The following is a 22,858-nucleotide window of genomic DNA, read 5'->3' on the forward strand; positions in this document are numbered from 1 at the left end:
TATATATATATATATATATATATATAACTTTTGTTATATTAAAAACCAATTGCCTTGGGCGGAAAAGAATAATTTCAAATATACCGGCCGAAATCGGTCGGAATTTTTATATATTTGCTATGGAACCACTATTTCCGTTGTCAGAAATATTTCCTTTGACTTTTGCGACCAATTTACTTAATTTCCGACTGATTTCGATCGGTATTCTGTGGATGGATTTTGACAGTTTTCTAGTAGTGTTTGACTTGTTACTGACTTACTGGCCTTGTTTATAAGTAAGCCGGGACAGCTGATTATAAGTAATTTGTTGGTAGATTGCTTTATACAAGGTCACATATTTAACAGTCTAGATTGTATAAAATTTTTCTCCAAGCTGGTAATTCTTTTATTTTAATATTCTATTCAATGGATGTTGTTACTTAATGAGTTTGCATGTATATGGTCATCATTCCTTCTATTTATGAAAAGTTGAGAGTTGATATTAACGATTGTCTTAGAAATGGAGAGATATTAAGTCTTCGAAATTCATTACTCTGATTAATTCGAATTCACGTCTTGTTAAGTTCATTAAAAAAGATTTCTTACCACAAGTTTATCTATACGATTACCCTTTATTTGAGATAATGATTTTGCATGGACTCATTCTTTCTATTTATGAATAGTTGAGAGTTGATATTAGTAATTTAACTATGAAATGGAGAACTATCCTATATTATAAACGTATTGACTTTATTAACCCTATTTTGCATAGTGTAGGGCCTATTAGTAGTTTATCTATTCATATGTGCTATTCAAATTAGTCCGAGACAAGGGTGGGGCTAGAAGCCTGAATATTTGTTCGACCAAACTCAAATTTTTGCCCAAATAGTATATTTGTGTTGAAAAATTTGTTAAATACTCCCTCCGTTCACTTTTACTTGGCACGTTTTGACTTTTACGCCCCTTAAGAAATAATAAATGAAGTGCATAATTTATCATGATACCCATATTAATTGATGCATATTTTATTGAATTTGAGAAAAAAATATGAAATGAGTAATAAATACTGTGGGTATAACAGAAAAAAAAATTTATCTTCTCTTGATATGCGTAAAGTGATAAGTAAAAAAGAAAAATTTATTTTTAGTATACATGCTAACTAAAAATGAACGGAGAAAGTATATATATATATATATATATATATATATATATATATATATATTAAATTTAGAATCCAATTATTAGTACTTGAAATAAGTTATTGATCATAAATATTAAAGTCATCATTCTAAAATTAGAACGCGTCACTTTCCTTGACTTAGGTAAAGTAAAAAATGAAAAATAATTAAGAGAAGTAAATCCAAAAAAAGAAAAATTGAGTTGAAGAAAGCGACAGTAGTTAATCAGTTTCGTCATTTTCTTCCATATAAGGCAACAATAAATAGCCTGCAACAAGAGAGCCAAAAATTTGAACCAAACAGAAAAAGCAACAGCCAAACTAAAGAGTTTTGGGAAGAATTAAGCTGTTTAATTTATTTCCTTCAACCTCTTACCAAAACCACCATATTCATGAAATCTGTGTGTCAATTTTGTATATAAAGAGATGTTACACAACTCAGCTTCAGTTTCCTCTGCAATTTTCGAGTTTTTAATTGACGAAAATGGATAATAAAAAAGCATTCAATCAAAAACTCCTTGATCGTGTCCAGGAGACAATGGAAGTAGAGGTACGTCAATGGCGTCCGTACTTTCTAGAACTTTCCACCAGAACTTTTTTCCTTTTTTTTGATTTGTTTTGTGAAAGATATGGAATACACGTTTTTTGTGCTGTTTTTAGGATATGGAATGCGAGAAAATGGATGCCGACGTATTCAGCCAACAACTACTTGGTGATATCTATCAGTCTCTCGAAAACGAGGTACGTCATTTGCACTGCACATTCTAGAAACTTTTTCTACAGTAATTCTGTATTTCGAACCTTAGTTTTCTCACCTGCATTTATGCGTGAAGGCCGTTACAGTGCATCAAGCATGTGGTCTTCAAATTACGTATAGAATAGTTAATCCTTTATGTTTATTAGGAGTACTTACTAATTTTTTTTTGTTTTAGTTAGAATCCTTTATTTTTCAGTGTGTAAAATTTCGTCAATGTTCATCTACTGAAGAGATCCTTTTGTAAGGTGTTAGAGAGAGAGAGAGAGAGACAGAGAGCGAGAGAGAGCGAGAGAGAGAGAACAGTTTGATTATATGCACTACGCTTGGTCTGTCCCTTAATCTCACAGCCACTCTCATTTTCTCTGCTATTTCTAGGTTTCCAATTGCCAGAAAATGGATAAAGGCGCACTCGTTCAACAAGTACTTGACCGCATCCAGTCCCTCGAGGATGAGGTATACCAATAAGGCTGCATTTTCTAGTAGTTTAATACTTCCTTTTTCTCAATTTATATGGCAGTGTTTGACTGCGCATAGAGTTTAAGAGAGAAAGAAAACCTTTTGAAATTTGTGGTCTAGAACAAGCCATAGACATTTGTGTGGCTATAAATTATCGCATTAAGAGTAAATTAAATTATTTTTTTATAAGGAAGTATGACATTCTATTTGGGAAAACTAAAAAGGAAAGTATGCCACATAAATTGGGACAGAGAGAGTAGTATAATTTTTTTCTTCTAATTTTTGAACCTGAATTGTCTATGGTCTTAAATAGCTCTTGCATAAAGTCTTCCTCGATTAGTATGGTAAGTGGAGAGTGGACGAATAAAATTTGCAGCCTTGTCTTGCATTTAGCAAAGAGGCTGTTTTAATGCCTCGAAACAGTGACTTACATGTCACTATCGAGACATTGAGTAACTCCATCGTTTTGTCAATGCTTGTAATTGTAGAATCTACAGTGTAGGCTTAAACATTTATGTACATTAGTAGTTTTTTGTTTTTGCTTTAGTTAGAGTCTTTATTTTTGTTTATTTAAGTTTTTCTAGGTTCACTTAAAGACAGAGATCCTTCTTCGAGGTGTTTACTTGAGTTTTTGTATTATTGAATGATGTGGAATGTTAAAGATATATCAATCACTGGGGATGCTTTTTGCAGGGTTTGGTTGATAGCTATTTCCAAATTTGCTACTCGTTGAAGGAGGACAACGGTCCTTATTTCTTTCTGGAGCTAATTCCAAGCTTTTTATCCGATGCTCGCACTGTTATGCGTGACATGGCTGAGGCCCTGTATGTTTTCGTCGTGTTGATATGCACATTTTGTGTTTTGACCTACATTGGTGATTTGTGTTACTCTCTTTCTTTAACTTTAGTGAGTCACCAGTTGTGGACTTTGATGTTTTGATTGAGCATTGTATCAAGCTGAAAGGAAGTTCTGCATGGTAAGTTGTATTTTGTTAGAGTAGCCATAAATGTTCTTTCGCTTAAAGCTTATGTAGATACTTGATATTTGCAACATGGCCTTATGTATTGTATCTTGCGGATCGAAAGTAATATACATTGCATCATAAAAGCGGAATTGACAGAAGATTCAGATAGGAAACACTAACTAATTTGCAATTGAGGCAAAGTTGATTTTATATCAGAAACATAAGCCGTTTTTTAAATGTTTAATCTAAAAATTGCTATCTGTTCATATCTTAGTGAGGATTTTATAAATACTTTTTCCCCCAAAAACTCTCTGAAAGTGGATCATCAATCTTTTGTTGAATAAGCCACAGTTGGAATCTTGGGTTAGACTTTGCCTCTATGATTACTTGCTACAGGAATGATTCTAATGATACTGCTCAACTTATTTTGCAGCCTTGGAGCCTGTAAGATTACGAATGTATGTTCTGATTTTTCCAAGGCCGTTAACAAGAAATCCAAGGATGAGTATGATTCTTTCTTCATCAGCTTGATATTTGTATACAACTCCTTGTTTTTTTGGTTTTACGATTGGCTTTCTTATTAGGTAATCTGTTTGAATTGGAAGCTGTTTAATACATGTCCTTATTCATCTCAAAGTTGACTTCTTCACATCAAAGATCAAGGTGTTTTGAAATGTAGGGATCTTGTGGTATCTCACTGGCATTGATATAGTTTTGATGGAGATAGAAAGCTGATGGTTGAGAGATCTTGGTTTTTTCTAACCATAGCTTCCGTTTAATTAGACAGTTTAGAGTGCATTCCCTTGAACTTGCAAATTTTGAGTAAAGGAAAATTAAGATTCATCTTTCCTGGAACGCCATACATTTAATTGCCATTGAACCCATTAAATGATTTCCTTTCTTCTTCTTTTCCATGAAAAGAAGAATCTAGTTGTCATCTTTACAATCAACTCACTCTGTAAAACATTTATGCTGACAAAAGGAGGATACAGTCTATTTCTAGTTTTCCACTTTCTATGTTTATTCTTATAACATGTAAGCACACTGCATAATTGATATGCTGCTTATTCTTGCTTCTTTTTCCTTCTTATGATAAGGCTGGGAGAGAAGGCTCTTACAAGATATATGAGTTCACTTTATTTAAGACCAACTTTAGGATAGTGCAAGTCTAAATGTGGGAAAAGATGTTAAAGAAAAGGCTCTTTCTTATTCATGTAAGAATATTGCATAACTGTGATCTTGCTTTATGTATTATTTCTTTTCATCTAATATTAAGGTTGGAAGACAAGGGCAGACTCTTTTAAGATGTGATATCTTAGTAGAGATAATATACATAAGAAAAGGGAGATCAAATATTTGTTCAAGATATTCTGAAGATATATGTGTATAGGTTCAGTATTAACCAGGATAAAATTGGAAACTTTTGCTGGTTGAGCTCTTCTGCTTCTTGTTCTTTCATGTCAAAGGTGGATGACTGTTTCTCTCAGCTATTTTTTTATTTTTTATTAGGACATAATAGTTTTAGGAAGAAAAATTCTTGCAAGGCCTGGATTCAAATCCCTGCTTGGTGCATGATGTATTGGAGCCATCTGCATTTCATTTGAAAAGAATAAAAAGAAAGAAAGAAAGAGTGGCCATCTTTTTTGTCTATAGGTCTTCTCTGGAGATAACTAGTAATTATATTATGATATTAAGGAGAGCATTTAATTGTTTAAAGGCACTCAGGAGTACACCTTGATGTGTAGCATGGGGTAGTTTTCTAACTTTCTTGAGGAAATCAGGTGGAGGTGAAATACCAGAAAGGTATATGTGATAGGTTACAAGTACCTTGGGAACAAGTACTTTACTTTATGTTTTGATGATCTAACAAACTTACCATCTAGAACCAGATAAGGAACTTGTTACACATTTACAAGACCCTGAGATCACAAAGTTCCAGGTTGGGATCCAGCCCTTAGGAAAGCAAGGTGAATGCTATTGCTGAATCAAAGGACTTGCAGGAGCTGACCATAGAAGAGCTGGTTGGAAATCTGAAGACCTACTAGATGAAGAGGAAGATAGACAGTGAAAGAAGAGAACCAAAGAAAGAAAAGAACTTGGTAATCAAATCTGATAGCAATGACTCAAGTGAGGAAGAGTGGAAGGAACAACTGAGGGAACAGATCCCTACCAGTTTCCGAGGAGACTGTATGAAGTCAACTCTCCAGCAGGAAAGTTGCTGCCTGTACACGCTATTGTATAGGAACAGTGCAACAGTCAACTTTCTGTGGAAGGCTTTTTACCTACCTTGCTTACATCATTGTAAGTGATGTCACACACGTATAAATACCATCAAGGAAAGTAAACCAACTTACTTCATGAGAGAACAAGATAAAGGACCTGAAGTATGCCTGGTACAATCATGTTAATCAACTCAAGATAATTTGGGCAGTATGCCTTCATATTCACAGGAACCAGATTAGGGACCTAATACCTTTGTGTTCCCCTGACAGAAGTATAAGTCAACAACACAGCTGGAAAGCAACTGCAGTGATTGCCTGCAACTGTACACGCAACAGTTCTGCAGACAGTGCAACAGTCACTTCCCATTGAGAAGAGGCATATGTACTAACCAAGATTTGACATCACTAAGGTGATGTCTTTTATAATAAAAACCTGGAGCAAGACACAAGGCATCTCTCTCAAGACTTGCAAAATCTGAAACGAAAATATTCTCTCAAGTGCAAGAACAACCTCTCTCAAGAACAAAGCTGCTTCAATCTCAAGGACCGGATCCAAGATTGAAGATGTCTTAAGTCCTTAGGTTTGTTGAGTCTTTGTTATTTGTTCTTCAATTGTAACTCCTATCTTGCTTTCTTAGAAGCTGTTTTAGGAAACCCAAAATCACAAACCCTCCAAGTTTGTGTCTTGGCTAAAGTTAGTTGAGTTGTAAAGCCTTTGTACTAGAGTTATTACAAAGTAGCTTGTAATAGGGTTATTACAAGTTAGAGTGATTAAAGTCTTTGTCACTAGAGAGTAACAAAGTGGCTTGTGGTGAGAGTATCACAAGTTAGTCAAAATCTTTGTAACTAGAGAGTCACAAAGTGGCTTGTGGTGAGAGTGCCACAAATTAGTGGAGTTGAATCCTTTGTAATAGAGGTATTACAAAGTGGCTTGTAATAGGTGTTTACAAGTTAGTGAAGTTGAAAGCCTACAAGTGTAGGTCGTGATTTTTGTCCCCTTGAGTTGGGATTTTTCCACGTAAAAATTCTCTGTGTTCTTTACTTACTGCCGAGCTACTGTAGTAACAATTAGAGAACGTGATTCCCTGTACTGACCGGTTGCACAGTTTGTTGCTTACAGTAGGAACTGCTAGAGAATCTGGTTCTCTATACAGTGGGAACTTATCCTGCGTCTTATCTACATACTGGTTCCGCAGTTAGCACTGTACCAAACTGATATAGGACCAGCTCGCTATACAGTTCGGCTCCTCAGTATCTTCAGTGGAAACTCACAGAGAACCCGGTTCTCTATACAGTCTGGTGGACGCTTAGCTTCTAACAATTGGTATTAGAGCATGTTCTTTCTAAAAGGTTAACACCTAGAAAGGATCTACATGGCTGCTCCACCAAACTTCGAGGAAATTCAATCAACCAATATACCACAAAGATTTCAGAAGATGGGTCGCAAAAATGGTAGGATCCCAAAGAAAGGAAGTTCCAGCAGGAATTCCAAAAGAAATGATTGCTGTTCTAAGTGTGGAAAGCCTAGAAACTTCATCAAAGACTGCCCATTTCTGAAACAAGAGCATCACAAACACAACTCTGACAAAGTAGCAAAGAGGAACCTGGTTCCTGACAAACGACTCAGCCGAAAAAATACAGCTGACAATGTTGTGAAGCAAGCTCTTGCTGCATGGGGAGACTCCTCCAGTGAATCAGAAGAGGAACCAAATGCAGGAAGCAGCTCCATGATGGCAATGCAAAATGAAGATGATTCATTGTTTGCATTGATGACTTAGTCCGATGACGATGAAGAGGATAACAATGATGAGGTAAATTTCAGGGATGTTCAGAGAAATCTGAAGTCCTACTCTTTGATGAAATTGATGTCATTAGCAAATGTTCTAATTGATACATATTATAGTTTTGTTAATGATAATGATGCCCTAATCATAGAGCTAGGAGATGCTGAACAATCTAGAGATGATTTGATGGTAGTGGTTGTTGACTTGAAGAAAACCATAGAGAACCTTAGCAAAGAGAAGAATACTCTAGTAGAGAAAATTGCAGCTACGGAGCAAGAAAGGGATAATATGGTAGTTTCCCTTGAAGATTTAAGGGAACAAATGGAAGAAGTAACTAGAGAACACAACTTGTTGAAAAAACAAACAAAAAAATGGATGGACAACACTGAGGGAGAGGAAGCGGTTAGAAAGGCTCAACTTGAGCTTGAGAGTGAGCTTAAGAAAATTAAAACAAGTCTTGTTGTTGAGCTTGAAAAGAATAGACAACTTCAGGAGGATTTAAAAAGGGTTAAAAATGGTCTTGATAAGTCACTAAAATGGACCCGGTCTTCTGATGTGACAACGTCTATATACAGGAGTAATGGTGGAAACAGGCAAGGCATCGGGTTCCAAAAGGCTAAAACCTCCTATAATCCCCATAGAAAGTATGCAACTGTGGCTGATAATAGGTTGTGCACTCACTGTGGTCAAACTGGTCATTACACGGACTCTTGTAAAGTTAAAATTCAGTCTTTACAGAAAAACAAAATTTTTATTGAAAAGAGGCGTAATGATGAGGAACTTGGTAGCCTGAAAAGAAAATATGTGCTGCCTGCATGGGCAAAAAGAAGTTTGATCCGCCCGTTCTATCATTATAAGGGACCCAAGCTGGCTTGGGTTCCTAAGTCTAATCATTGACTTAAGTGTGCAGGGAACAGTGAAAGGGAGCAGTCAACAGTGGCACATGGATAGCGACTGCTCGAAGCTCATAACTGGAAGAACAAATGATTTCCTTTCACTGAAGGCCCTGCAAGGAAGGAGTGTATCCTTTGAAAATGGCAAGAAGGGATACATTCTGGGAGTTGGAAGGATCGGGAACAGTATGAGTCCATTGAACAGTAAAGCACCTGAGCCTCTACGAGATTCTGCTGGGTATTTCCCAAATTTGTGACAAGGGGATCTTGGCTGCTGAACAAATAAGTCAAGAAGGACCTGGTTCATGGTCTGCTCAAATCAAGCTTCAAGGATCACAGAGTGTGTGATGCATGTGTAAAAGGAATGCAAGTCAGATCCTCTTTCAATCCCAAAAAGGAAGTTAGTATTTCAAGGCCACTTGATCTCATCCATATGGATCTATGTGACCCTATGAGGATGCCAAGTAGAGGAGGAAAGAGGTGCATATTCTCGTCAGTATGGATGATTAATCCAGATTTACATGGACCTTGTTCCTCAGAACTGAAGATGAGACTCCAGCAGACATAGAGGAACCTGGTCCCTCAATCACAATATTTGAAGCAGAAAACAGAGTTGTGGATGCTGTACATGGAACTCCAGCTGCTGAGAAATTCAAATCAGATCAAAGACAAGAAACTCACTTGCCTGCTCAGCCTTTCTCTCTCAAATAGAGCCTAAGAATATCAAGGAAGTATTGAAAGATGCTGACTGGATTACAGCTATGCAAGAAAAGCTTCGTCAACTTGAGAGGAACAGTAGGTGGAACCTGGTTCCACGACCTGCTGAGAACTGTTATGGAAGCCAGGCTCCCCGTGCCTGGTGTGAAAGATCTATGTTGATGGAATGATACAATCCCACCTTTGAAGACTTATTTTAGAAGAAAACGTGAAAGAAGAAATAAGATTTGTGCAGCTTTGACCAAGTCCAATTTCTCTCCAGCATGAAGAAACTGCCCTGGGAAGAAACTGCCTCATTGATTATCTCCAGCAGTTACTAAATATTCCAACCTACTATCTGATTAGGCTTTACAATTTCTTAGTTATTTTAAACAATATGTATTCTATAAATATCTAGTTAGGATTAGTTTTAAGGCATTGAATGTTTGTCTAAATATTAGTATCTGGGAGTTTTGTCCACTCCATACGGACAGATTTGTTGGTTGTAAATTGTGTTTAAGATTCTTGCACAATCTATTGCCAATAGTAATTTCCTTCTCTTCTTAATTTCTCTGTCATAAATTTTCAGCATCTAACATTTTGGTATCAGAGCAGCAAGATCCGAAATGGTTAATACCAGGTCTTCTAGCATCCAAGATGACCCACCTAACGCAGATTCCATTGCGCAACAATTAACGGCTATAGCATCAAAATTAAACACGATAGATATGTTGGCAGCCGAAGTTGCAGCGCTGAAAGCCTAAACTGGCCACACCCAACAAGCGGAAACTAGTCATCAAAAGCGTAACGAAGGAAAATCCGGTTGGTTAGAAGAGGAAGAAGATGTTGACAGTCCATGGGGACCCAAGAGCACTTCCCGGAGGCCTCACACAAAAATGGAGTTTCCCAAATTTGAAGGAGGAGATCCTAGAGGATGGATTTTGAAGGCAGAAAAATACTTTCGCTATTATCAGACTTCTGATGATCTCAAAGTCGACATTGCGGCTATGTATCTCGAAGGCGATGCTCTTGACTTGTTCTCTTGGATCAATCGTGACCACACCTTGCTTTACTGGGAGGAACTAGTTAAAGCATTGCAGGAAAATTTTGGACCGGCTGAATTTCAAAATCCTGATGAGTATCTTTGTAACATAAGGCAAACAGGATCTGTTTAAGAATATTGGCAGGAATTTGCTAAGCGATCGTCAAGAGTCACAAACTGGCCAGATCACTGTCTCTTAGGTGTGTTTTTAAATGGATTAAAGGAGGAACTCAAATCTGATGTAAGAATTCACAAACCTAGAACAGTGTACAGAGCTATGAGTTTGGCTCTTGAATTTGAGCAAAAATCAGGCCCAAATCGCAGCACCAGAGGACCTAATTGGACCACAACTAATAGATCCAACTCACAAACTTCGCCAAAAATGTCCCAGGCAGCGCTTCTTCTTTCCCTGCAAATTACTATACCAGAAACCCCTTACCATCTAACCAAACAACAACCCAACCCCAACAAGCTCGAGTATGGGATGCTGAACGGAAAATCCAGATGGCAAAAGGACTGTGTTACCGTTGTAATGAAAAATTCTCACCGGGCCACAGATGCAAATTTCCGAATTTATCTCTAATGGAGATTGCTGATGAGGAACAAATAATTGGCGATGAGGTGGCTAATGCTGAAGTTGATGAAACACCGAAAGCTGATCTCGCTGAAATCTCTTTCCATGCAATTTTGGGGCATTCAGTTAGTGCTACAATGAAACTTCAAGGTTCAATCAACCAGCGACAGATTTTGATCCTTGTGGATAGCGGGTCAACACATAATTTTGTGGCTGAATCAGTTGTGGAGGAACTTAAAATTCCAATAGACATTGTTCCAACATTCGGTGTACAGATTGGGAATGGCGACATAATTCGCTGCAACAAAGTTTGCAAAAATGTGACAGTTCAGTTGCCGGGCTTAACCATTACGCAAGATTACTATCCTTTCTCCATCGGGGGTGCTGATTTGGTCTTTGGTATCAAATGGTTAGCTTCTCTCAACACTATTCAAGCCAATTGGAAGGACATGTTCATCATTTTCAACTGGCAGGGGAAACGTTACAAGTTGCAAGGAGTCAGGTCAGCTAACTCAGCAACAACTTCACTTCAAGTTTACAACAAAATTTCAGAGACGCCAGGTAACCCGATTCAGATGCTTTTACAAGAATTCCAATCTGTGTTCAATGAGCCAACATCTCTTCCACCATTTAGGGCACATTCCCATGCTATTTCCCTATTACCAAATTCTAAACCACCAAACATTAGACCATATCGTTACCCACATGCTCAAAAGACTGAAATTGAGAACCAAGTGGCTGCTTTACTGGAGTCTGGTTTTATTCGCCCAAGTTCAAGCCCTTTTGCTAGCCCAGTTCTGTTAGTCAAAAAGAAAGATGATTCTTGGAGATTTTGTGTTGATTATCGTGGCCTCAATAAGATAACTGTACCAGATAAATATCCAATACCCAATATTGATGAGTTACTCGATGAGTTACATGGAGCCTCTATTTTCTCAAAGATAGATCTTCGTTCAGGATACCACCAAATTCGTGTCCAGCCAACTGATATCCATAAAACGGCTTTCCGAACTCATTCCGGGCATTATGAATTTCTTGTAATGCCTTTCGGACTCACTAATGCTCCCGCCACTTTCCAATCTGCAATGAATGACCTTTTCGGACCTTATCTCAGAAAATTCATCTTGGTTTTCTTTGATGATATTTTAATCTATAGTCCTAACCTCCAGCAACACCAAAACCATCTCCAGATAGTTCTTCACCTCCTTTCCACAAATTCTTATTTTGCTAATCCTAAAAAGTGTCTGTTTGCGCAACCTCAGATTGGGTTTCTAGGTCATATGATCTCCAGAGAGGGAGTAGCCGTGGATCCAGAAAAAATATCTGCAGTCGTAGAGTGGCCTCTGCCAAAGAATGTGAAGGAACTTCGAGGTTTTCTAGGACTTACCGGTTATTACCGACGTTTTGTTAAGAACTATGGTATCATTGCTCGTCCCTTGACAGACTTGACCAAAAAGGATGCTTTCACATGGTATTCAAAAGCAGGAGAGGCTTTTCAGCATCTTAAAAGAGTCTTGACATCAGTACCTGTTCTTCGTCTACCCGATTTCACTCAACAATTTACTGTTGAATGTGATGCGTCAGCTGATGGTGTTGGTGCTATTCTACTACAACAAAGTCATCCTCTAGCCTATTTTAGTAAGGGTTTCTCTTTTTCTAATCGGATCAAATCTACTTATGATCGTGAGTTATTGGCTTTGGTTCTTGCATTACAAAAATGGAAACACTATCTTTTGGGTCGGCATTTTCTTGTCACAACTGATCATTGCAGCCTAAAATACCTCCTGAATCAAAGGGTAACCACTGCTGAACAGCAGCGTTTGTTGATGAAGCTTTTGCCATTTGATTTCACTATTGTCTATAAGGCGGGTAGTGAAAATAAAGGAGCTGATGCGCTGTCTCGCCGCCCTCAACATGCTGATTTTTTGACTCTAGCAATGCCCGTTTCATTAGATTTCAGCACTTTAAGGGAAGCACTTGAAGCTGATCCATATACCAAGCAGGTTTTAGCTGAACTTTCCGCTAACCCGTCCTCTCATTCAGATTTTTCACTGACTGCCAACCATCTTTTCTATAAATCTCGATTGGTAATTCCTGATTACCCTGAGCTTAAAGCCAAGATTTTAGCTGAGGCGCATGATTCTCCAACAGGAGGCCACGGGGGACATTTGAAAACTCTCAAAAGAGTTTCTGCAAATTTTTTCTGGCCATGTTTGAAGCAAGATGTGAAGTTGTTTGTCCAGAATTGTTTGATTTGTCAGCAACATAAATATGAAACTTTGGCTCCAAGTGGTCTTTTGCAGCCTTTACCAGTTCCCAACCGAGTTTGGGAAGACATTTCCGTAGACTTTATTGTGGGGCTACCTTCATCAAATGGTTATGACACCATCCTTGTGGTAGTGGACAGGTTCAGCAAATATAGTCATTTTCTTGCCTTATCCCATCCATTCACTGCCAAAACAGTAGCTGCTTTGTTTTGTAGGGAAATTGTCCGGTTGCATGGTTTACCTCGCTCTATTCTTTCAGATCGTGATGTCATCTTCTTAAGTGCTTTTTGGCAGGAACTTTTTCGTCTTAGTCGTACACGTCTTCGTATGGGTACTTCTTACCATCCTCAATCCGATGGCCAAACGGAGGTAGTTAACCGGTGCCTTGAAGCCTATTTGCGTTGTTTTGTTCATGAAAAGCCTAAATCATGGTATCAATACCTAGCTTGGGCTGAGTATTCTTTCAACACGGGCTACCATTCATCAGCCAATATGACTCCCTTTCAAGTTGTGTATGGGAGGGAGCCACCACCATTGCATCCTTTTGTTCCTGGTGAGACTAAAATTGCTGATCTAGAAGCACAACTTTTGGCCCGTGACCAGATGTTAAAGTTACTGCATTCCAACCTCTTGAAAGCTCAATCTCGTATGAAATCACAAGCTGACTCCAAGCGACGTGATTTGTCTTTTAACGTGGGTGATGCTGTTCTACTCCGTCTGCAGCCTTATCGTCAGAAGAGTCTGGCCAAACGTCCTAATGAGAAGCTGTCTCCTCGTTTTTTTGGTCCATATAAAATTGTTCGCAAAATAGGTCCTGTTGCTTACGAACTGCAGCTTCGTCCTACAGCGAAGGTACATCTAATTTTTCATGTTTCCTTGCTTCGCCCTGCTCATGGCTATTCTGATATTCCATCACCTCCACCCTTGCCGCTTTCTGCTGATTTAGAATTCATGGTGGAGCCCGAAAAAGTTTTGTCGCACCGTTGGGTGAAAGGGTCTGGGATTCCAACTTTGGAATTACTCATTCAATGGCGTCATCGTCCGGTTGAAGAAGCTAGTTGGGAAGAATATGACTTAATTGCTGGTCAGTTTCCTTCCTTTCGCCTTGAGGACAAGGCGTCTTTTCAGGAGGGGTGCACTGATACAATCCCACCTTTGAAGACTTATTTTAGAAGAAAACGTGAAAGAGGAAATAAGATTTGTGCAGCTTTGACCAAGTCCAATTTCTCTCCAGCATGAAGAAACTGCCCTGGGAAGATACTGCCTCATTGATTATCTCCAGCAGTTACTAAATATTCCAACCTACTATCTGATTAGGCTTTACAGTTTCTTAGTTATTTTAAACAATATGTATTCTATAAATATCTAGTTAGGATTAGTTTTAAGGCATTGAATGTTTGTCTAAATATTAGTATCTGGGAGTTTTGTCCACTCCATACGGACAGATTTGTTGGTTGTAAATTGTGTTTAAGATTCTTGCACAATCTATTGCCAATAGTAATTTCCTTCTCTTCTTAATTTCTCTGTCATAAATTTTCAGCATCTAACATGGAATCATCTTTGGAGCAACAGTTGACTCCCAATGTGAAGAATGTGCATAACTCATGGGAAGTGAGTTAGAAATGAGTACGATGGAGGAACTGAATTTCTTCTTAGATGTACAAGTGAAGCAAGAAGCTGCTGAAGAGATTTGACACGGAGACATCAACATCATTGACACTCCCATCGCCACAGCTACTTGTCTAGACTGAATGAACCTGGTTCCCCTATAAATCAGACCATGTATAGAGGTATCATAGGGTCACTTCTGTAGCAGACCAGATATTGCTTTTAGTGTGGGTCTGTGTGTCGGGTTTCAATCCAATCTAAAGGAATCTCATCTGAAAGCTGCCAAGAGAATCCTAAGATATATCAAAGGGATGTAGGACCTGGTTCTCTACTATCCCTCGGTTGATAACCTTGACTTGGTTGGATATCCTGATGCTGATTATGTTGAATATCTGGTGGATAGAAACAACACATCTGGACCGACACATTTTTTGAGTTCATGCTTGATCTCATGGGGTACAAAGAAACAAAGTGTGTGACTCTTTCTATTGCTGAAACTGACTACGAGGCTGCTGCTTCTTGTTGTGCTCAATTAGTATAGATCAAGCAACATCTTGAAGACTTTGGTGTATTTACAGCTTGAACCCGGTACAACACAAGAGGACAAAGCACATTAATGTCAGACACCTTTCTCAGGGTCAATGTTGAAAAGGTTCTGATTCGTATGAAGTTCTAGAAGACGAAGGATCAGGTAGCAGACATCTTCACCAAGGTGCTGAGCAGGGAACTTTTTGAAAGAAATCGTCTGGAGTTAGGGTTGATCAAGCTCAACTGAGGACCTGGTCCCTCGATGATTGGCTATGTTAAGAAGGAAAGGTACAATGCTAAAAAGTGTTTTTCGGCGACATCGAACTCAAATATATACTGTTACAGGTATACACATATGGCAGTTTCAGGACAAAACAAGTAAGAGTGACATTGCACTTCTAGGAGTCTTTGCTCAAAATTTTCAAAAACCGAACCTAGTTCCTGTGACTCAGGTTAGTAGTCTTTCCGATACTTATATGCCTTTTTAAGCTGCTGAAGTGTCATGTCATTAATTTATTTCTGCCTTTCTACTGCCTCTCCTCCTACCTTTTGAAATCCAAAATGTTAAACCTTTTCTGAACTGACCCATTACCCCAAAAAGGCACTTCTCTATATTACACCCAAATAAAACCTATTCTTTTCTTCAAAACCAAAATCAACCCTGTCTCAAAATAATCCTTCTTTCCAAATATGCCAGAAGTGAACCCAACTCTCTCATTTTCCAAAAATCTAACTCCATCAGAATCAAAATCCCAAGAAGTCTTTGGTAGATTTTGATGGAAGTGTAACTGAAAGGGAACAAGGTAGATCTAATATTCTAGAGCGTGAGGCTGAAGTTGCGGTTGGATTCGTAGAAATGTTGAAGAATGGAGAAATTGGTGAATGTGAGGACTGAATGAGGGACCTGATCCCTAAAGTCCTTCTCATGAAGTTAATTTTAATGACGATCTTTTTCTCCTTGAGTTATGTGTATAAACGAACTTTTGATCAGTAAAAAGGATTGATGAAAAGTAGGCTGATTGATGGTGAAGTGGTGTGAGCTCCTGATGTGATTGTGGAAGAGAGAATGAAATGAAATCTTTCCTGTGAGAAAGAATTTAAAACAAAAGGGGGGGGGGGGTTGGCTGAGAAAGATGCAGCAGATGATAAGGGTAAACAGATTGAGAAGAAGAAAAGGGAGACATGGCTGCTCAGGGATAGAAAGGGTAGTGTAAGTAAGGAACCTGGTTCCTTACAGAACCAAAAGGTTGAGCCATTTGGTTTGGAAGGAGAAGCCTTTGAAGTCTCAAAGAGTGCTGTCAGGCAGAGTGATGAGTTCTAGAATCACCTCGTTGTTCCTCCAAGTCCCAATGTTTTTGAAGAAGAAGTAACAGACTTCTATGTTTTATGTGATACTATGATGCTATATGTGCATGGGACTCCGTTTGTTATTGATGAGATGCAGCTTGGGAGAGTCTTGGTGATCTGATTGATGGTTCAACCTACTCAGTAGGTTGGGAACCTAGTCCTCGTAGACCCTCGGCAGAATAGAATGCTAAGTTGAAAGGTGAGAATGAAAGATTGAGGAAACAGGTGGAGGAACTGAGAGAGCAGATGATCATTGATCAAAGAAGAGGAAATGAACGAATGGACAAGCTCATCAACGCCTTAGCCCCTTACTTTTCTTCCTGCCCAATGATCCACGTCCTTCACTCCTTCCAAATTCCCTTGAATTCTTACCTTCTTTTGATCCCTATATTTGATGGCATTGGTACTTCAATTGTTTAAATTGTCATATTATGTATTGTTGAAGCTACTGTGCTTTTATTATCATTACTTCACTATGGGCAATCACTCTATGTTGTGCACTGACATTCACTTGTTGTTCTTGTTATTGTTTATGCTGTGTTGCCCAAGTGGCTTAATGTTGCTGAACTTCTTTTTGATAGTACTTCCTCTGTTATTCTTTTCGATGATGCCAAAAGGGGAAAGTTATATAGGTGTCAACATGGGAGGAACAGAATCGAATGCTGTGCATGAAAGATGGATACATGGGAGGAACAGAATCGAATGCTGTGCATGAAAGATGGATCTGCTTCGCAGGGGGAACGTTGCTGATAATGAAGGGAAACATACGAGGAATCTGGTTCTATGGTTCTCAAGAGATAGCTCTGCTTCGCAGGGGGAACAGTGCTGATAATATGTTGATTATAGTCTGATCCGCAAGAAACATGTGAGGAATCTGGTTCTCAAGAGAAATATCAATTTTGGGTTTGTCATCATCAAAAAGGGGAAAAATGATAAGTTATGGTACTTTAAGTTTTGATGATTAGCCAAACAGTCTTGAAGAACGAGTTGTGATAAGCTCCTTAGGCTTGGTTCTCATGGGGAATATGGCTGATTCGTAGGGGGAACAATATGGAGATCTGGTTCTCAGGGGAATATCAATTCTAAGTTTGTCGTCATCAAAAGGAGAAATTGATAGGTTACAAGTACCTTGGGCACAAGTACTTTAATTTATGTTTTGATGATCTAACAAACTTACCATCCAGAACCTGATAAGGAACCTGTTACACATTTACAAGACCCTGAGATCACAAAGTTCCAGGTTGGGATCCAGCCCTTGGGAAAGCAAGGTGAATGCTATTGCTGAATCAAGGGACTTGCAGGAGCTGACCATAGAAGAGCTGGTTGGACATCTGAAGACCCACTAGATGAAGAGGAAGATAGATAGTGAAAGAAGAGAACCAAAGAAAGAAAAGAACTTGGTACTCAAAGCTGATAGCAATGACTCAAGTGAGGAAGAGTGGAAGGAACAACTGAGGGAACAGGTCCCTACCGGTTCTCGAGGAGACTGATGAAGTCAACTCTCCAGCATGAAAGTTGCTGCCTGCACACGCTATTGTACAGGAACAGTGCAGCAGTCAACTTTCTGTGAAAGGCTTTTTACCTACCTTGCTTACATCATTGTAAGTGATGTCACACACGTATAAATACCATCAAGGAAGGTAAAACAACTTACTTCATGAGAGAACAAGATAAAGGACCTGAAGCATGCCTGGTACAATCATTCAAGTTAATCAACTCAAGATAATCTGGGCAGTGTGCCTTCAGATTCACAAGAACCAGATTAGGGACCTGATACCTTTGTGTTCCCCTGTCAGAAGTATAAGTCAACAGTACAGTTGGAAAGCAACTACAGAAAGTGACTGCCTGCAACTATACCCGCAACAGTTCTGCAGACAATGCATCAGTCACTTCCCATTGAGAAGAGGCATGTACTAACCAAGATTTGACATCACTAAGGTGATGTCTTTTGTAATAAAAACCTGGTCCAAGACACAAGGAATCTCTCTCAAAACTTGCAAAATCTGAAACGAAAATATTCTCTCAAGTGCAAGAACAACCTCTCTCAAGAACAAAGCTGATTCAACCTCAAGGACCGGATCCAAGATTGAAGATGTCTTAAGTCCTTAGGTTTGTTGAGTATTTGTTATTTGTTCTTCAATTGTAACTCCTATCTTGCTTTCTTAGAAGCTGTTTTAGGAAACCCAAAATCACAAACCCTCCAAGTTTGTGTCTTGGCTAGAGTTAGTCGAGTTGTAAAGCCTTTGTAATGGAGTTATTACAAAGTGGCTTGTAATAGGGTTATTACAAGTTAGAGTGATTAAAGTCTTTGTCACTAGAGAGTGACAAAGTGGCTTGTGGTGAGAGTATCACAAGTTAGTCAAAATCTTTGTAACTAGAGACTCACAAAGTGGCTTGTGGTGAGAGTGTCACAAGTTAGTTGAGTTGAATCCTTTGTAATAGAGGTATTACAAAGTGGCTTGTAATAGGTGTTTACAAGTTAGTGAAGTTGAAAGCCTACAAGTGTAGGTCGGGGTTTTTGTCCCCTTGAGTTGGGATTTTTCCACGTAAAAATTCTCTGTGTTCTTTACTTACTGGCGAGCTACTGTAGTAACAATTAGAGAACCTGATTCCCTGTACTGACTGGTTGCACAGTCTGTTGCTTACAGTAGGAACTGCTAGAGAATCTGGTTCTCTATACAGTGGGAACTTATCCCGTGTCTTATCTACATACTGGTTCCGCAGTTAGCACTGTACGAAACTGATATAGGACCAGATTGCTATACAGTTCGGTTTCTCAGTATCTTCAGTGGAAACTCACAGAGAACCTGGTTCTCTATACAGTCTGGTGGACGCTTAGTTTCTAACAATATGCATGGACATTAGACTTTTACCTGAGACATACACCTGTTTCCTTTTGCCTGAAGTGTATGCATGAAAAGCTTTTTCTTTCCCTTGATGCAAAGAGGAAATGTTAATGCTTAGCTTGGCAAACAGGGATTATTTCAAGCTCACAACACGTGTAGCTGTTAGGCATATGTGGACTGTATGAAGCTTTACCCAGAACGCAAAACACGAATAGAGTTACATTCCATTTCATGGGATTCTTCTTATCTTTTGAGTGTATTTTCATATTGTATCGTTAATTAAGGCATATTCAATGATCAAGAAATAATAAATGATGATATGCCTCAGAGATGTCCTCGCCTTCTAAAACACTGGCGCAGTTGAGAACTGTATAATCAAGTTAATCAACATTTCAAATACTTCTCCGTAACTGATCTCAAGTTATAACTGTGTATTCTACATTTTCCCGTGGGAAGATCTAGAAGTCAATGAAGTTTTGGCTGTTCTGGTTACTGGAAGTGGTAGTTATGCGAGCGGTCTACTCTCTTGTATCCTCATGCATACTTGTCTGCGTGGTTTTCCATTACATGTGTGTGGATGTTAGTTATGCGAGAGGATGTGCATCAATCGTTTTGATCAGAATGGTACTAACCTTGTTGCTTGTATTTTTTGTGACGTGGAATGTTCCAGCATTAGCTTTTCTTATTATGGCTAGAATTTCATTACCGTTTGATATCTTTTCTTTTTTCTCTTTAGGGTTCAAAGGCATAGATTTACTTGATAGTAGTGTGCTTTCTCTAACAAGAAAAATCCTTAACTACCCTCTGTGAGAATCATCTTGTTGGTCATCCTAATTTGCAAATATCACGAAGTCGTCCTGTTTGGACAATATCTCTGTGAAGTTGGAAAACCCAGTATTTAAAGTTGAAGTTAATAAGGAGTACTTGGAAATTAAACTGTGTCTGGACATGAATTTCAGTTGGAAAAAAGTTGAAGTTTGTCAGTGAAAACCATTATTGCAGTTGAAATAGTCCTCAAACCAGTTTTTGAAACTTCAAATTCTCTATTTCAAACTGGAGTTGATATAATGGACAAAATAAAACATAAAATTGATTTGCAAATAATATTTTCATTGTTTTCATATAACATATTCCAAACGTCTTAGTGGTTATCTGACAAAACGTTTCCCCTTGGCTCTGTAGGTGTTTGCGGTTATTAAGAAACATCAATCGAGAGTATCGTGATCTTCAGAGCAAGTTGGAAAGCATTATGCAGGTACTATATTGTCATGTTTACATTTACTCTAAGTCGTTTGTGACTTTTCAACTGTGTCATTTGGTAATACCGGAGAATCCAGCTTCTTCATGAGCTGCCCCATAGATGTCTGGGCAAATGCTCAATAAGTGCTTTGAGCAACTACATTGACTTTCACTTACAAATACACCTATTCTATATCAGTCTTTCTAACAGGTATAAAAGTAAGGCCTTTCACGAATAATTCTAAAGCAGCTTAGTATGATTTTCTTAACTTACTTTGTCATTATTTAACCATCTATCAAATTTCTTCTGATACAATTGTCTGTCTCTGTTGTACCAGTTAGTCATCTTAACATTTTTCTTATATGGTTTTTTATATTTCATTGCTCTAATACTATAGTCCCTCTGTAGGGCAGTTAACTCATTATACTCCTGAAGATTATATTGTAGTCAGCTGACAGAAATAATGAACCTGAAATTATAACCTCTTGAGCTTGTCCTGATCAAAATTACATTTTAAAGTTGAACTAGAGGGTAAATCTACTTTTGTGCTGACCCGCTACATTTATCTTTTACTCCTAAGTTCTATGCTATGCAATGTTGACCTCAGAAAGATGTCATATATCTAGCTCTTGTACATTTCCTTCTAGATCCCACTCTAAGCCCCTAAGAACTTTATCAACTTTTCCTTTTTCCCTCTGTTCTTGATTTTGCCACCTAAAGGTCTTTCCTGCATTTAATCATGTGAACATAGCTAGAGGAAAGATAATTATAGAAGAGAGATAGAAACCTTAGTAGGATTATAAAAAACCTTTTTAGCATGCATGGGAGTTACCATGAATGCAGCAGCATGAGATACTAGATAAATTTCTATTCTGGTGGTGTTCCGTTCTCTGATTGCAGTAAAAGAGAGAGCCTGAAGTTACTAATTTTGCCTCTTAAATATGAGAGTATGCTTTTGTTCGTCAGGAAACCACTGCTTTTGCTAATCATGATAAATAAGAAATTTTGCTCGTATCTATTCCTCTTACTAAGACTAAACCATTCAATTTCAGAGGAGGTTTTATAGAGTAATCAACCTAATTTCTTCTTGCATTTTTGTTTTCAATTGTAATGCTAGTAGATGTTTGTGTAAATTGTCTAATAACATTCTTCTTTGCATGTAAATGAAGCTTGAGAAGGAAATTGTTTCTGCTGAGAGGTCAGAGTCATGATCGGTCACTGGTGATTCTCTCATCCTAACGGAGTAGAGGTAATATTCTGTAGTTTCCTTTTTGTTTTCTTGTGTACTGCTTTTTGCTTGGTCCTTTGACTATCATTTAACCTGGTGAAGCCCGGGACAACTCGAGTAGACTGATTAAAAGTTGGAGTTGTGAAAAGTTTGCAACTAGCAAGGTCCTTTGACATTGTTGATAGAGTATGTGAGCCTATATTTGATAGATGTGCATATAACATGTTATATATCAAATAGAACTGGATTTTAACTCCATCTGCTAATACATAAGAAATTGTCAATAGTATAGAGTTGAGATTGCCATATGCACATGCATGATATCAGCTGTCTGATAAGCAAAAAAATTGGATCAGTTACCCGCAACTAGGTCAAAGCTCTGATGTCTAATAATATACACTCTTTGGATTCTGTTTGTTTGTTGTGACGACTGGAAACCTCGAAATTTGATTTTTGAGGGTAAAATGGTAATTTGACCGAACCCGGAAGTTCGAGCCGTATTAATATATTTCCTAGTTTGTAAAATCTCTCGAGTAGAACTCTAGTTTGACTAAGTTAAATAAATGTGCTTTTTAATATATTTCCTCATACTTTGCTCGTTGTCCTATCTACATTTCTATTGCTGGTTACAGTTTTTGTCCTTTCCTTTTATTTTGTCAATAAAGGCTTCCAGATCTAAAGATGGGAAATCAAGGAAAGGCCGAATCATGGACATCGTTTCAGGAATCGATCTTATCGTTGGAGGGCCTGGTTAGGTTTCCAAATCTGAAGAACAAAGAATGTGGTTACAATTCTACTGCTAGAAAAACTATGAAAAATAACATTGTTTAAACTTTTTAAATTACCATATAGGTGCAACTGTTTTGTACTATAAGACAATTATAGTACCTTCATTTATTTTATCTTGTTTTATTTTACTGTGTTCTTTTATGGTTGAAAAGTCGAGCTGCTAAGCTAGATAGTAAGAGGGGTTTTACATATCTTTTTTTTAAGTGAGCTTTATTAATTTAAGGACTATTCGTTTTGTGAGGTATTCATGGAAAGCCTAAAAGGATGAACGATCACTCTTTCGCGATTAGCCTTGACCCTTTTCTTGAAAGCCAACCATCAAATTGTCTTGCAAATTATTTTTTGAAGTATAAATGCTGTCGAACTTCCAGATAAAGGAACTGTATTAGACAAGGATCAAATGAAGAGTAGATAGTTGTGTCCTCTTATTGGAGAATCAAGCACTTATTTATTTGTTCATA

General features: G+C 38.1%; 1 protein-coding gene across 1 annotated transcript; it reads left to right on the plus strand.

The window, feature by feature from the left end:
• The first annotated feature begins 1,442 nt into the window (after nt 1-1,442).
• Nucleotides 1,443-22,525, plus strand: LOC109240829 (histidine-containing phosphotransfer protein 2-like). Its single transcript, XM_019407510.1, has 9 exons — nt 1,443-1,706; nt 1,817-1,897; nt 2,289-2,366; nt 3,063-3,193; nt 3,277-3,345; nt 3,767-3,838; nt 20,323-20,395; nt 21,550-21,629; nt 22,274-22,525. Exons 1-8 carry the CDS (start codon nt 1,641-1,643, stop codon nt 21,589-21,591), a joined length of 612 nt encoding a protein of 203 aa, XP_019263055.1. The 5' UTR covers nt 1,443-1,640; the 3' UTR covers nt 21,592-21,629; nt 22,274-22,525.
• The last annotated feature ends 333 nt before the right edge of the window (nt 22,526-22,858 follow it).

This window comes from Nicotiana attenuata, unplaced genomic scaffold (assembly GCF_001879085.1).
Source record: "Nicotiana attenuata strain UT unplaced genomic scaffold, NIATTr2, whole genome shotgun sequence".
Lineage (NCBI taxonomy): Eukaryota > Viridiplantae > Streptophyta > Magnoliopsida > Solanales > Solanaceae > Nicotiana > Nicotiana attenuata.